Genomic DNA, 14,447 nt, shown 5'->3' with positions numbered 1-14,447 from the left:
CTGCTGCTGGAAGCACCTTCCCAGAGCCCTGGGGCTGAGGAGCTGGCAGGTCCCCAAGCTCCGTGGAGCACTGGGGCACCAGAGCCAAGGACTGGAGCCACACAAGGCCCTGGCAGTGGCAGCAGTGGCTCTTCCCCTCCCTTAGTGCCCAGTTTGGACCAGTCAGCTGGGCAGGGCACTGGTGCTCGTGCAGCAGAGAGAGGCATCACTGCTTCAGGGGGCAAGTTCTTTATTTGTGGCCTGGAGGAAGAAGTAAAACCTGGCAAGTCTACAATCAAGTAGGAAATACAATTAAGTGGGAGAACAAGCTTCATTGAATCCAGAGTGAGCCTAAAAACTACCAGCAGCAGCAGCAGCAGCAGGAGGGTGCACACGGGCAGTGTGTGTCCCCAGGGGCAGCAGGGACAGGCTGGCTCCAGCAGTGCCATCCCTGCAGCCCAGCAGGAGGAGAGGCCTGCATTCCAGCTCTAGCCCTTCACTTGGCCTCAGCCCCAGTGTCTGCAGGCACAGTGTGCCACTGGTGTGACAGACAGATGGCTGTGGACAGACCACTGGACACCTGCAGTGCTGAGGGGCAGAGCTGGCCCTGGGGATCTGCCCTCACACCACCTTTGCTCTCGGGAGAGGGGCATCCCAGCTGCACCCCTGGCAGCCTCTGGGAGCACTGTCCCACCCAGGACCCCTCAGGGGACACAGCCACCCCCCCTGCCAGGCAGAACTGAGCCCACCACACTGGGTGACCCCGACCCCAGGTGGGCTGAGCTGCTCCCCCTCCCAAAAAGGAGCTGCTGCTGCTGCTGCTGGGGCTCCTGTGCAGTTCTCAGGCTAAGACAGAGGAGTAAGAGGAGGGGTAGCCATGGGTGGCACTGCCTGGGGCTTGGGAAAGGCCACAGGAGCAGCTTGGAGGGAGCCACAAAGGGCCAGTGACCATCTGAGCCCTCCGAGCTGTCTCTGCACCCACAGCCACAGCAGCTCAGAGGGCAGCAATGGCACAGGATGGGCTTGGTCCCCACCCAGCACCCCAGAGCTGTGTCCCCCAGGCAGACACGGGGCTGGCAGTGCCACCAGTGCCACCAGTGGCCAAGGAGAGGCTGTGGCTGTCAGCACTGGCTCTGGGAGATGTCCCCACACGGTGTCCCAGGTCACGTCTGTCCATCGGTCAGTCCCAGGCTGTCCATCAGTGGGGTTGGTTTGCTCCTGCAGCCCAGACATCTGCAAGAGAGGGTGGAGGTGGGGACAGAGCCCTGCTGGGGCCTGCCCAGCTCCTGGAGGCTGCCAGGTGGGACACAGGCAGGGAGGAGAGGAAGGCAGGACACCCCTTCCCTGCCAGGCTGCAGGAATCCATGGAAGGAAGAGGCTCTTGGGGCTCTTTGTGCTCAATCCTGCTGCTGGGGCACAGAAAATGGGCATCAGGTTGCTTTGGGGGAAGCTCAAGGTGTCTGGACAAGTGTCCACAAGACACCATGTCACAAGCCAGGCTCAAAGGGAAAATCCAGCAGGTTCTGCTCATCCCAAGGACTGGCCATGAGGACACTGTACCCACTGCTACAGCAGCCATGCCCCAGGAGAATCATGGTTAAGAATCATCATTGAAGTTGGAAAAGCCTTCTAATACCATTAAATCCAACTGTTCCCCCAGCACTGCCAAGACCACCACTAACCCATGTCCCCAGGTGCCACATCCACATGGCTTTTAAATCCCCCCAGGGATGGGGACTCCCCCACTGCCCTGGGCAGCTGTGCCAGTGCCTGACTGCAGGAATGTGCCCCTGTTGATGGAGTGACAAATTTAAAAAGGAAAAAAGCCCAGAAGTTTCTCTCCTCAATTAGGTTAAGACACCTCATAGGACCTGGGGGACTTCACCTCAAACTTAAGGACAGCCAACTGGACAGGAGCCAAAAAGTCCCACCTGAACAATTAACTAGAAAAAGAAGACAACAAAGGAACTAATGGCTTTTGTGAGGTGTTTTACCAGGGGCAAGAACCTCTTGCACCTGGCTCAGATTTTCTTTGTAAAGAGTTTTGTTATTTCGCCTTTTATTAAAACTTTTCTGTTTCCAACACTACCACAGAAGCCATCCTGCTGATTTTATGCCATCTGAGGTGGCTGAGCTATCTTGGGTGTGATATAAATCTCCAAGAGCTCATAAGAGCTGGCTCAAGGAGACCATTATATCACCTGACCATCCCCTTCCACAAGGAAATTTTCTCTTAACACCCAACCTACACCTCCCCTGGCACAGCCTGCGGCTGTTTCCCCTTGTCCTGTCCCTGTTCCCTGGGAGCAGAGCCCGATCCCCCGGCTGTCCCCTCCTGTCAGGAGCTGTGCAGAGCCACAAGGTCCCCCCTGAGCCTCCTTTTCTCCAGGTTGAGCCCCTTCCCAGCTCCCTCAGCTGCTCCTCACAGACCCCACGCCCCAGGGAAAAGCAGCGTTTCCCTGAGGAGCCCTGCTCCAATCCCACGAGGGGGAAATGCAGTCACCTAGAGTTTAGCAGAGGAGGAGGAGGCAATACCCAGCAAGGCAGAGAAGCTGTTGGGGGAGGTGAGCCAGCTGCCACCATCCACGACCAGGGTGGTGCCGGTGACGTAGGACGAGAGGGGGCTGGCCAGGTACAGGGCGCTGTGCGCGATCTCCGTCTTGTTCCCCGCGCGCTGCAGCGGGATCACCGAGAACTGGTTGGATTTCTCTGCAAATTTCCCACCTGAAAGGAGCAGGAAAGAGTCCATTTGGACCATGGGAAGACTGTCCACCACCATGGCTGGCCAGGCACTGCAGCACTGCCCATAGGGCTGGCTGAGTGCTCCAGGGAGATCCTGGCACAGCCCTGGGATAAAAACCTGGGAAGATTGAAAGGAGGGGAGCCCAAGCCCAGCAGGGATTTTGTACTGACCCAGCGAGCTCAAGGATCTCAGAAAGCTTTAGAACAATGGAATAGTTGGGGTTGGGAGGGATCTCTCCTTCTCCTCCCCTGATATGTCCAGGGACACCTCCCACTATCCCAGGTGGCTCCAAGCCCTGTCCAGCCTGGCCTTGGGCACTGCCAGGGATCCAGGGGCAGCCCCAGCTGCTCTGGGCACCCTGTGCCAGGGCCTGCCCACCCTCCCAGGGAACAATTCCTAATTCCCAATATCCCATCCAGCCCTGCCCTCTGGCAGTGGGAAGCCCAGTACAGCACTCCTGGAGCCCCTTTAGGCTCCGGAAGAGATTCTGAGGCCTCCATGGCTCCAGAGCAGAAGGGCTTCAGCCCTTGGAGCATCTCCATGGCCTCTGGACCTACTCTAAGAGCTCCAGGTCTCTCCCATCCTCTGGGGCTGCACCAGCACTCTGCTGATGGACTACAAGAGCCAACCCTGAGGCAGGGCTGAGTTTTGGGGGAGCACATTCCATCATGGCATCAGAGAGCCCAAACTGCTGCCAAAGCAGTGCCCTGGGAGGTACCAGGGATGTGGGAAGGGCTGTTCCCACAGAGCTGTGCCAGCCAAGGCACAGCACAGCAGCAATCCCCACGAGCTGTGTGGCACTGGGGGTCCCTCCCAGTCCCCTCCCAGTCCCCTCCCAGCAGGGCAGTGCCAGGGCAGGGCTGTGAGCCCAGGCTGCCTCACCCAGGCGTCGGAAGCCCTCGGTGCCCGAGATGGGGCCGGGGGCCAGGCTGTTCACACGGATGTTGTTGGGTCCCCACTCCACTGCAAGGTGACGGGTCATGGCATCTGGGGAGGGATTGCAACAGCAGTGAGAAACAGCGAGCAGAGCCATGCCAACAACTTCTTTGGAGGGGGAAAAAAAAAGCCACAGAACAGTCTGGCTGAGAGCAAAGGGCCCTGGAGGGGAGAAGAGCCTCATCCCAAACCCAGGCATGCAGCAGCCACACCAATTCACCCCCATTGCCCCTCCCCAAGGTATCTTCCATGCCAGTATTTAGGAAGGACTGCTCCCACGTGGCTCAGAGCCCCAGCAGGGTGTGTGCAGGTACCTATGGCAGCCTTGGCAGCCCCAGCGTGCACCTGCAGGGCCTGCCCTCGGTAGCTCAGCGTGGCCGTGATGTTAACGATGACCCCGCCGTGGTCCTGGGGGAGGAAGGGAGATGTGGAGTTAGGCAGGGAGCAGCACAAAGGCTCACAGAGGGCTCTGAGGGACAGGAGAGCTGGCCTTGGAGGGACAGTCACCCACGGGCACTGCCAAGCCATCACTGGGGCAGCTCTGATGAATCTCAGGGGTGGGGCAGCCAGCTGGAGAGGTGGGACATGCAGAGTAGAAGGAAAGGCCAAGGGAAAGTGGCAGAGCTGGAAAGGGAGCAGGAGATCAGCTTCTCCAGGTGACAGAGCATGGAAAGGTGCTGCAACAGCACAAAGCCCCAGGACAAGGGACAGGAGGAGCCCCAGTTCAGGGCTGGGATCCCTGGAAGGGATCTGGGCAGGGAGGCTCTGGGTCCTTGCAGTTCCCTGATTTCCCCAGGAGCACAGTGTGGTTTGACACTACCCCTGCCTACCAGAGCCTCTCCTCAGAGTCCCCTGGCTCTTGCCACTTACCCGGAAATATTTCTCAAAGAGGACTTTGGAGGTGTTGAAGGTGCCCATGGTGTCGATGTCTATCACTGTCTTGAAGGCGTTGAAGGACAGGGCACTGGCTGGGCACAGGAAGTTCCCTGCAGCACCTGAACCACGGGGACAGGCAAGACAGGGCTGGGACAGGTGTCAGGGCCCTTCTGGGACAGCGAGGGTGAGGGACAATGTCTGCATGCTGGAGAGCACATGGAGACAGCCCTGCTAAGGGGTAAACTGGTGGCTCTGGGTGCCCAGCAGCACAGGCAGCACAAGGGGAGCAGGGATGATCCACACCCTGACAAACAGGGATGGCCATGTACACACAGAGATCTCTGCTTCCTCTGAGCCCCCAGGAAAACACCCTGCCCAACAGTGAGCCCAAACAGCCAGGAGCCCTGGGAATAGGGCAGTAGGAGGGATAGTGCAGAAGGGCTCCAGCCCTTGGAGCATCTCCATAGCCTCTGGACTTAGTCCAAGAGCTCCAGGTCTTTCCCATCCTCTGGGGCTGCACCAGCACTCTGCTGATGAGTGAGCCAAACCCCTCAGGCAGGGCTGAGTTTTGGGGAAGCACATTCCATCATGGCATCAGAGAGCCCAAACTGCTGCCAAACCAGTGTCCTGTGCAGCCTCACCATTGATGAGGATGTCAATCCTCTTGAACTCCTGCAGTGCCTCGTCCACGGCGGCCGCGATGGTCTGCGGCTGCCGCACGTCGATGCACAGGGGCAGGCACTGCTGCCCTGTGGCTGCCACCAGCTTCTTTGAGGCCTGAAAGAACAACAAAAAAAAACACTTGAGAGAGCCTGGCTGCACCCTGCTAGCCCTGGGGTAGCCAGGGAAAGCTCCTGCATGGTGTAACCCAGCACGCTGGGCAGGCTGAGCCCAGGTACCTGCGTGGGCTGCCATGGACACAGCACAGCCCAGGCAACATCTCTGCAGGGCAAGTACAAAGGTTGGACCCCAGCAAGGTTTTTTTGGCAGGAGCACAGGCATAATTGCCCTTTAGATCCAAAAAGTCAGTGGGCAAAAGGGCAAGGACACAGCAGCCAGGTGTCAGGCTGTGAGACAGAGCAGCTCTGCAGCTCAGGGTTTGTCACGTGCCACCCCTGTAGCTCATTAAGAGTAAGATTTTCCCCAGCAAATTAAGCACAGGGGACACACAAGCTCAGCAGCAACTCCACACAACACCCAGAGCTGCTCCAGCTTCTGTTTTGGGCTGTGTGAGAGGTCCTGAGCCCTAACAACACACAGGTGCAGGAGTAGCTGGAGTCCTGGACTGCAGATTCTGTGGCCTCAGAAGACTCAGGCCCCTGAGGACTAAAAACCTGCTGAGCCAGCTTCTTCTGGCACATGAGTGTGAGGGGGTGGGAAATGACAGCCAACCACACCTGCACCATCCCCTCTGCCCCAAAACACAGGATACCTGTGCAACACACAAGCCACACAGCCCCTGGCATCTGCTCCTATTCCACACTGAGCTTTCAGTCCAGCCCTGGGCTCTGCCCTGCTGACAAACCTCCCCTACATCTCACTTCTGTCTCTCTCCCCTACAAAAAGCCATCACGACCGTGGAATAGCCCCCACAAAGCAGGTTCCAGGTTAACGGAGCTGTGCTGGAGGTGCGGCGGGTGCAGCCCCAAACCTGCACCCACCCTGCCCAGCACCGACAGAGTGCCCGGGGCTGGCAGGCTGGGAGGCACTGGGAAACACTGGGAGGCACTGGGAAGCAATGGGAGGCACTGGGAGGCTCTGGGAAGGACTGTGAGGCACTGGGAAGCCATTCCTCCTACTGCACTATTCCCAGGGCTCCGGGCTCCGCCGGCAGAGAGCAGAAGGATCTCGGGGGCTCGCAGGCGGCTGGAGCCCGCACTCACCTCGGCCACCCGCTGCAGGTTCCTGCTGGCAATGACGGTGCGGCAGCCGTGCCTGCGGGGAAGGGGCAGGTGAGACGGGCCGGGCTCCCCAGCAGCACCTCGGGATCAGCTCGAGTGCTCCCTGCAGGAATTGCTGCTGCTCCGAGCCCGCGGCACGGGGAGAGGCAGGGCCCTGACCCCGGGGCCTTCTGAGGGCTCTGCCGCCCTCGGCTGCACATCCCGGCTCTGCCAGGGCCGGGCACCGCAGCGGGGAAACGACGGGACGGGGGAAAGAGAAGAGAGAAGACAGAAGAGAAGGAAAGTGAGGGGAAAGAAGGGAAAAGGGGGGAAGAGAAGAAGGTAACGGGGAAAAAAAGAAGGGAAGGAGGGGACGGTCCGAGGGCAGGGGCTCCCGCACCTCATGAAGATCTCGGCGATGCGGAAGCCAATGCCGGAGCCGCCGCCGGTGATGAAGGCCACCTGGCCCCTGTGGGACAGAGGCACGGTGAGAGCCGGGCCCCGGGGAGGGGCCCCCCGCGGCCCCCCGGAGCGCCGGCACTCACTGGAGCAGGTCGGGGCTGAGCAGGTGCCGGTACTGCGGCAGGCACTCGTCCCCGTCCTCGTCCGGGGGCACCCGCGCGGCCATAGCGGCCTCGGCCATGGCGGGGGCGGCGCTGCTCACTGCGCCTGCGCGGGCGCCGCCGCCGTCGCCTGGCAACGGGGAGCGCTTCGGGACACAGCGACACCGAGCGGCCACGGCGGGAACTGCAGCGCGGGGAGACCGGGGCCGTCCCAGGGCTCCCGGTGAGAGATCCCGGAGATATCCCAGAGATATCCCAGTGAGATATCCCAGTGAGATACCCCAGTGAGATATCCCAGAGATATCCCAGTGAGATATCCCAGTGAGATACCCCAGTGAGATACCCCAGTGAGATACCCCAGTGAGATATCCCAGAGATATCCCAGAGATATCCCGGAGATATCCCAGTGAGATATCCCAGTGAGATATCCCAGTGAGATATCCCAGAGATACCCCAGAGATATCCCAGAGATATCCCAGTGAGATATCCCAGTGAGATATCCCAGAGATATCCCAGTGAGATACCCCAGTGAGATATCCCAGTGAGATATCCCAGTGAGATACCCCAGTGAGATACCCCAGTGAGATACCCCAGTGAGATATCCCAGAGATATCCCAGAGATATCCCGGAGATATCCCAGTGAGATATCCCAGTGAGATATCCCAGTGAGATATCCCAGAGATACCCCAGAGATATCCCAGAGATATCCCAGTGAGATATCCCAGTGAGATATCCCAGAGATATCCCAGTGAGATACCCCAGTGAGATATCCCAGTGAGATATCCCAGAGATATCCCAGAGATATCCCAGTGAGATATCCCAGTGATATCCCAGTGAGATATCCCAGTGAGATATCCCAGAGATATCCCAGTGAGATATCCCAGTGAGATATCCCAGTGAGATATCCCAGTGAGATATCCCAGAGATACCCCAGAGATATCCCAGTGAGATATCCCAGTGAGATATCCCAGAGATAACCCAGTGAGATATCCCAGAGATACCCCAGAGATATCCCAGAGATATCCCAGTGAGATATCCCAGTGAGATACCCCAGAGATATCCCAGAGATATCCCAAAGATAACCCAGAGATAACCCAGTGAGATATCCCAGTGAGATATCCCAGTGAGATATCCCAGAGATATCCCAGAGATATCCCAGTGAGATATCCCAGTGAGATATCCCAGAGATAACCCAGAGATATCCCAGTGAGATATCCCAGTGAGATATCCCAGTGAGATATCCCAGAGATATCCCAGAGATATCCCGGTGAGATATCCCAGAGAGATATCCCAGAGAGATATCCCAGTGAGATAACCTAGTGAGATATCCCAGTGAGATATCCCAGAGATATCCCAGAGATATCCCGGAGATATCCCAGTGAGATATCCCAGAGATATCCCAGAGAGATATCCCAGTGAGATAACCTAGTGAGATATCCCAGTGAGATATCCCAGAGATATCCCAGAGATATCCCGGAGATATCCCAGTGAGATATCCCAGAGATATCCCAGTGAGATATCCCAGTGAGATATCCCAGAGATATCCCAGAGATATCCCAGTGAGATATCCCAGAGAGATATCCCAGAGATATCCCAGTGAGATACCCCAGTGAGATATCCCGGTGAGATATCCCAGAGATATCCCAGTGAGATATCCCAGAGATATCCCGGTGAGATATCCCGGTGAGATATCCCAGAGAGATATCCCAGAGATATCCCAGAGATATCCCAGAGAGATATCCCAGAGAGATATCCCAGAGATATCCCAGAGAGATATCCCAGTGAGATAACCTAGTGAGATAACCTAGTGAGATAACCCAGTGAGATATCCCAGAGAGATATCCCAGAGAGATATCCCAGAGAGATCCCAGAGATATCCCAGAGAGATATCCCAGAGAGATATCCCAGAGAGATATCCCAGTGAGATATCCCAGTGAGATATCCCAGAGATAACCCAGTGAGATAACCCAGTGAGATATCCCAGTGAGATATCCCAGAGATCCCAGAGATATCCCAGTGCTGTCCCAGTGCTCCCAGAGATATCCCAGACATATCCCAGAGCTGTCCCTGTGATCCCAGTGACATCCACCGTGCCAGTGGCGTCCCAGTGCTTTCCAAAGCGTCCCAGCGGCCCCCAGTGCCACCCAGTGGTGTCTCAGTGTTTCACAGTGGCATCCCAGCACCTCCCAGCGGTGTCCCGCTGCCACCCAGTGGTGTCCCAGTGGTTCCCAGTGGTTCCCAGCGTCGCAGGGAGCCCCCAGTTTTACAGCTCAGACCCCACCCCGGTCTCTTCCCGTCACTTGCAGAGCCCCTGCAGCCCCCTGGGCACAGCCCAGTTCTTCACAGAGCCTCCCAGTACAGTTCCAGGGCTCCCAGGGACATCCCAGTCCATCCCAGAACTTCCCAGCACTATCCCAGTTTCCCACAGAGCTTCCCAGTACCGATCCAGTGCCCCCCAGGAACAGTCCATGAACATCCAGAGCTTCTCAGAGTCTCCCAGGGACATCCCAGTGCCTCACAAAGCTTCCAGTACCAACCAGTACCTCCACAGATGTACCAGTGACATCCCAGAGCTTCCCAGTACAGCCCCAGTACTCCCCAGAGACAGCCCAGGGTCTTCTGGGGTTCCTCTGTGCCATCCCAGTGCCTCCCAGAGCTTCCCAGTACCACCCCAGTGCCCTCCGGGGACATCCCAATGCCCTCCATGATCACCCAGTGCCTCCCAGAGCCTTCCTGTGACACTCCCAGTGCCCTCTGGTGTCACCTCAGTACATCCCAGAGCTTCCCAGTATCTCCCCAGTCTCCCCTGTGCCTCTCAGAGCTTCTCAGTGCCTCTGCAAGGACATCCCAGAGATTCCCAGTACCACCCCAGTGCCTCCCAGAGATTCCTGGTGACATCCGAGGGAGGAGACCGGAGTCAGAGCTGGGGACACCGGGGTTTATTGGGGGTGGGGGTGTCCCCGGCCGGGGCCCGGCCCTAGAGCCCGTAGATGTTGTCCCTGTCCCTGCTGTCCCAGGCCACCAGCTCGTCCCGCCGGAACCAGAAGCCGATCTCTCTCTGGGCCGTCTCTGCGGAGTCGCTGGCATGGACCACGTTCCTGCGAGGGGACAGGGATGGGGACAGTGCCACGGCCCCAGGGTCCCGCCCCCGCGGCCCTACCTGGTGATGTGCACGCTGAGGTCCCCGCGGATTGTCCCCACGGCGCTGCTGTCCCCGACCATGGCCCGTGTGCACCGCACCACGTTGTAGCCCTCCCACACCTGCGGGACAGGGACAGGGGTAGGGACAGGGACAGGGACAGGGACAGCTGAGTCCCCCGCACCCCCCGGGACCCCCGGGCTGTCCCCTCACCATGGCCACCACCGGCCCCGATGTCATGTAGGCGACGAGCGCGGGGTAGAAGGGCTTCAGCCGCAGCTGCTCGTAGTGCTGCTCCACGAGCCTCCGGTCCGCCTGGGGCAGCGGCGGTGACAGTGACACCCGGGCGGTGTCCCCGGCCACCCCCGCTCCCGGAGCGGTGTCCCCGCGGGCCCGGCTACCTGGAGCAGCTTCATGGCCACCAGCTTGAAGCCGCGGCGCTCGAAGCGCTGGATGATGTCCCCGAGCAGCCGCCGCTGCACCGCGTCCGGCTTGGCCACCAGCAGCGTCCTCTCCTGCAGCGCCGCGGGGGCTGCGCGGGTCCCTGTCACCACCGCGGGACACGGCACCCACCCGACACCGGCACGGCGGCAGCAGGGCCCGAGCTGTCCCCGCGGCACCACGGGCTGTACTCGGCCCCGAGGTGCCGATGGGAACCCGCCACCATCGCTGTCCCCATCCCTGTCACCATCGCTGTCCCCATCCCTGCTTCCATCGCTGTCCCCTTCGCTGTCCTCATCCCTGTCCCTATCGCTGTCCCCTGGCCAAGCTGTGCCTCTCAGGCTGCTGGGGTCCCAGGGGATGTGTCACAAAGCCCTGACGGGTGTTGGGGACATGTCCGTGGCCAGGAAACAGCCTTTAAGCCAGCCATGTCTGTGCCGTGTCCCCGTGCTGGGGACTGTCCCCTGCCTGGCCCCAGGCCCTTCCCCCGCCCGGTCACAGCGCTCCGCTGCTGGAGGGGAAAATCGGTGACCGAGGGACGGCAGGGTCCGGCCCCGCTGTCACCCGAGGGATGGCAGGGTCCAGTCCCGCTGTCACCCGAGGGACAGCAGGGTCTCATCCCGCCGCTGGCTCTGCCGCGGCTGCGCCGCAGGAGGGGACAGAAGCCCCAGGGGACAGCGCATCCCATCCGCTGGAGGGACAGAGGGGACAGGAAGGAGGGGAAGGGAGAGGGAGGGAGGAGGAAGGGAGAGGACACTTCACTGCCAATCCCTCCGGGGACCCGTCCCGGGCTGCGGGGCCGGGTGGCCCCGGTGCTGGCGGGGACAGAGCCGGACAAACCGAGCCCGTGAGCTCACCCGGGCACTGCTGGGCACGGCTCGGCTCTGCCAGGGCCCTGCCCTGTCCCTGTCCCCCGCATCGAGGTGCCCCCAGCACCGCCCCAGGAACACTGAACCCCTTGGGACCAGCTCCGGGCTCTGTCCCATGCCGGCACACGGGGCTGGGGACAGCAGGACCTGGCACAGACTCACCCCAAGAAGGGGTGACAGGAGCCCGTGAGCCACCGCCCGCCCGGCACGGGGGGACCGGGGACACTGTGAGGGGATGGGACACAGAGGGGACAGGGTGGGAACGGGAGCTCTGAGGGGCAGCACAAACAGGGGACCGGGGACAGGACGGGGATGAGGAAAGGGTCCCCAGGGGCAGGGACAGGGACAGGGAAGGGGCTGAAGGCCCCCAGGGATGGAGACCGGGTTCTCTGGAGCAGGGGTGGGGACAGGGTCCCCAGGGGCAGGACGAGGGTGGGGACAGGGTCCCCAGGGGCAGGACAGGGACGGGCCGTGCTCACCGGAGCCGTAGCAGCGGGGTGCGGGGGGGCTCAGGCCGGGCTGTCCCCGCGGGAGGCTCCGGGCCAGGCAGCGCCCCAGGGAGCCCATGGCGGCCCCGGCGGGTCCGAGCCGGGCTCGGTCGCTCTGCGGAGGCTTTAAGGGCCCGGGGATGGGTCAGGATTCCGTCCCTCCCCTTAAAGGCCGCCGCGCCTGCTCGGGACATCCCGGGACGCAGCATCCTCCCCATGCAGAGCATTCCAGCACGGAGCATCCTGACACGGAACATCCTGGTTTGGAAGCCCAAGTCCTGCCAGGGTGGAAGCACAGCCCACACCCACCCCGAGGGGAGCCAAACCCTGCCAGGACCCAAACCTGGGCCATGCTTTGCCCTCGATTCAGCAACAGGGAGAGGCCGGGTCAGCCCGTGCCAGGCTGAGCTGGGGCACAAGGGCAGCCAGAGCAGGGTCCCCCTGTGGGGCACAGACCTGCCCTGGACACAGGGGGTGCTGGGGAAGGGCTGCAAGGCCCTGAGGACAGAGGAACTGCCAGGTGGGACCTCTGTGATCACTTCTCCAAGGCCCATTCCAGACCCCAGTTTGGGAAATCACTCTGTACTGGGCTTCCCTGCACTCAGACACCTCATGGGAGAGCAGCCTGACAGGTTCATGGAACAGCCTGGCTGCTTGGAGCCTGCTTCCCAAATCCGTGCCGATCTGAAGGACTGAGGAATATCCTGAAGAAACAACTGAGGGCTGGGCTTGATCCCTCTGTCCCTGTTCCCACCCTGCCTTCCCCAGGCACAGGGATGGGGGGACAGAGCCCCTGCCACAGCCTGGGGGGCTCTGGGGACCTGCTGTGCTCTGCACTGTGACAAAAAACACCCCAGTGCCTTTCCCATGGGCAAATGGATTCAATAGGCTGTGGAAAAGAGACTTTTCTGGCCCCAGACAAGGGGCTGGGGGTGGGGAAAGGCCCCTGTGCAGGGTCTGCCAGGCCTGGGGGAATGGGACAGAAGGGTGGCAAAGGGGAAAGAGGTTTTAGGACAAGGGGTGGCAGATTGGAGGCTGGGCTTTGGCCACCTGGCAGCTGCTGGCACTGACCAAGGGAAATCTACTTTCATCCTGTGTGAAGCCAAGAAAGAGAAGCAGCATGAGCCTGGAGAGCTGTGCTGGGATGGAATCCCTTCAGCCCCGAGGGGAAGTGGTGGAGGAGGAGGCTGCCAGCTTCCCGTGCCCCCCAGGGCAGGGCAGAGCTGCTGGGGGTGCCCAGGAGGAGCTCAGGAGCAGGGCCAGGGCTGGACCCTGCACTGGGGGCTCCTGCAGCGTCACCAGCAGGAACAACGAGGGGACAGGGGAGACATGGAGACAGGGGCACTCCAAGTGCTGCTCCAGGTGTGGCTGGCAGGGAGTCTGGAAGGCTGGGCACTGACCACCACCCCCCTTCCTCCCCTCCTCCCTCACCCCTTGCAGGCAGCTCTGCCCTCACCTGCACAGCCTGGAGCAGGTGAGGCACATCCTGGGCATCTGGACTCTGCTCCAGATGGGAGCACAAAGATCCAGCTGGTGCCAGGTCAGAGCCTGGATGCAGGGATGGCACAGATCATCCAAGGAGCATCCACCATCTCCCCATGACACATGAGCACAGGGAAGGGGCTTGTCCACAAAACTGAAACACAGGAACCATGGAGGAAGTGCTGCCACAGTCCAGCTCACCCCTGACACCTCTAAACTGTCCAGGTGCAGCCACAGCACAGCCACATCTCCCAACATTCCCAGGAGAACATCCCCAGGAGTGCTCCCTTCCCAGAGCCTGGTGCTGCTCCTGCCACTGCAGCTGCCCACTTAACCACAGGGAATTAAGACTGATTCCCCAGAATCATGGAATGGTTTGGGTTGGAAGGGACCTCAAGGCTCATCCCAGCCCAGGCCATGGGCAGGGACACCTTCCACTGTCCCAGGCTGCTCCAAGCCCTGCCCAGCCTGGCCTTGGGCACTGCCAGGGATGCAGGGGCAGCCCCAGCTGCTCTGGGCACCCTGTGCCAGGGCCTGTCCACCCTCCCAGGGAACAATTCCTAATTCCCAAGATCCCATCCAGCCCTGCCCTCATTCAGCCTAAAGCCATTTCCCCTTTTCCTGTTACTCCATGCCTTTCCAATTTAATCTATTAAAAATAAAAATTGGGACTGATATAATACTGCTTCCTGATCAGAGACCTCAGGGAAAAGAAATCATTGCCAGCTGCATGATCAGAGATCCACAAGCCCCACACAATCAGCTCCTGCCTGACTGGAGTCTGGGATTTTACCAGACAGATGCCACCACTGTGTCACTGGGCAGAGGGTGAACTTCAGCTCCAGGCTCCCTGGGAATGGGGGATTTCTTCCTTTTCTTCCTGCAGGCACCTCATGATCGATCCAGACACTTGTGCTGGAGGGGATGAATGGATCACCACAACATGTGACAAAAAACACAGGAGGAGAACAATGACGAGACAGCAGAAGAGGCCACCACTGATCTGCACCTTCCTGGAGCTGCTGGAATTGCTGGGATCCTTGCTGGCTGC

The 14,447-nt window shown here is 60.2% G+C and overlaps 2 protein-coding genes across 3 annotated transcripts; both read right to left on the bottom strand.

Annotated features, from left to right (window-relative positions):
- Window positions 1-212: 212 nt before the first annotated feature.
- Window positions 213-7,097, bottom strand: DECR2 (2,4-dienoyl-CoA reductase 2). 2 transcript variants are annotated; one of them, XM_054643859.2, is made up of 9 exons: window positions 6,960-7,097; window positions 6,815-6,883; window positions 6,418-6,469; window positions 5,176-5,311; window positions 4,529-4,653; window positions 3,973-4,066; window positions 3,605-3,709; window positions 2,483-2,703; window positions 213-1,212 (listed from the first exon to the last, which is right to left on the bottom strand). In XM_054643859.2, exons 1-8 carry the CDS (start codon window positions 7,055-7,057, stop codon window positions 2,483-2,485), a joined length of 900 nt encoding a protein of 299 aa, XP_054499834.1. In that variant the 5' UTR covers window positions 7,058-7,097; the 3' UTR covers window positions 213-1,212. The 2 variants fall into 2 exon arrangements, with proteins under 2 accessions (XP_054499834.1, XP_054499835.1); XM_054643860.2 differs by having other exon boundaries at window positions 2,515-2,703.
- Window positions 7,098-9,839: 2,742 nt separating this feature from the next.
- On the bottom strand, window positions 9,840-13,180 carry LOC129127321 (nucleoside diphosphate kinase, mitochondrial-like). Its single transcript, XM_054643870.2, has 5 exons — window positions 11,906-13,180; window positions 10,518-10,648; window positions 10,330-10,431; window positions 10,138-10,238; window positions 9,840-10,075 (listed from the first exon to the last, which is right to left on the bottom strand). The coding sequence occupies exons 1-5, from the start codon at window positions 11,991-11,993 to the stop codon at window positions 9,955-9,957; spliced, it is 543 nt and encodes a 180-aa protein (XP_054499845.1). The 5' UTR covers window positions 11,994-13,180; the 3' UTR covers window positions 9,840-9,954.
- Window positions 13,181-14,447: the final 1,267 nt, after the last annotated feature.

The sequence above is a fragment of the Agelaius phoeniceus genome, chromosome 16 (genome assembly GCF_051311805.1).
Source record: "Agelaius phoeniceus isolate bAgePho1 chromosome 16, bAgePho1.hap1, whole genome shotgun sequence".
Lineage (NCBI taxonomy): Eukaryota > Metazoa > Chordata > Aves > Passeriformes > Icteridae > Agelaius > Agelaius phoeniceus.
The sequence above is the reverse complement of the archived record's forward strand: the minus strand, read 5'-3'. Positions and strand labels throughout refer to the sequence as shown.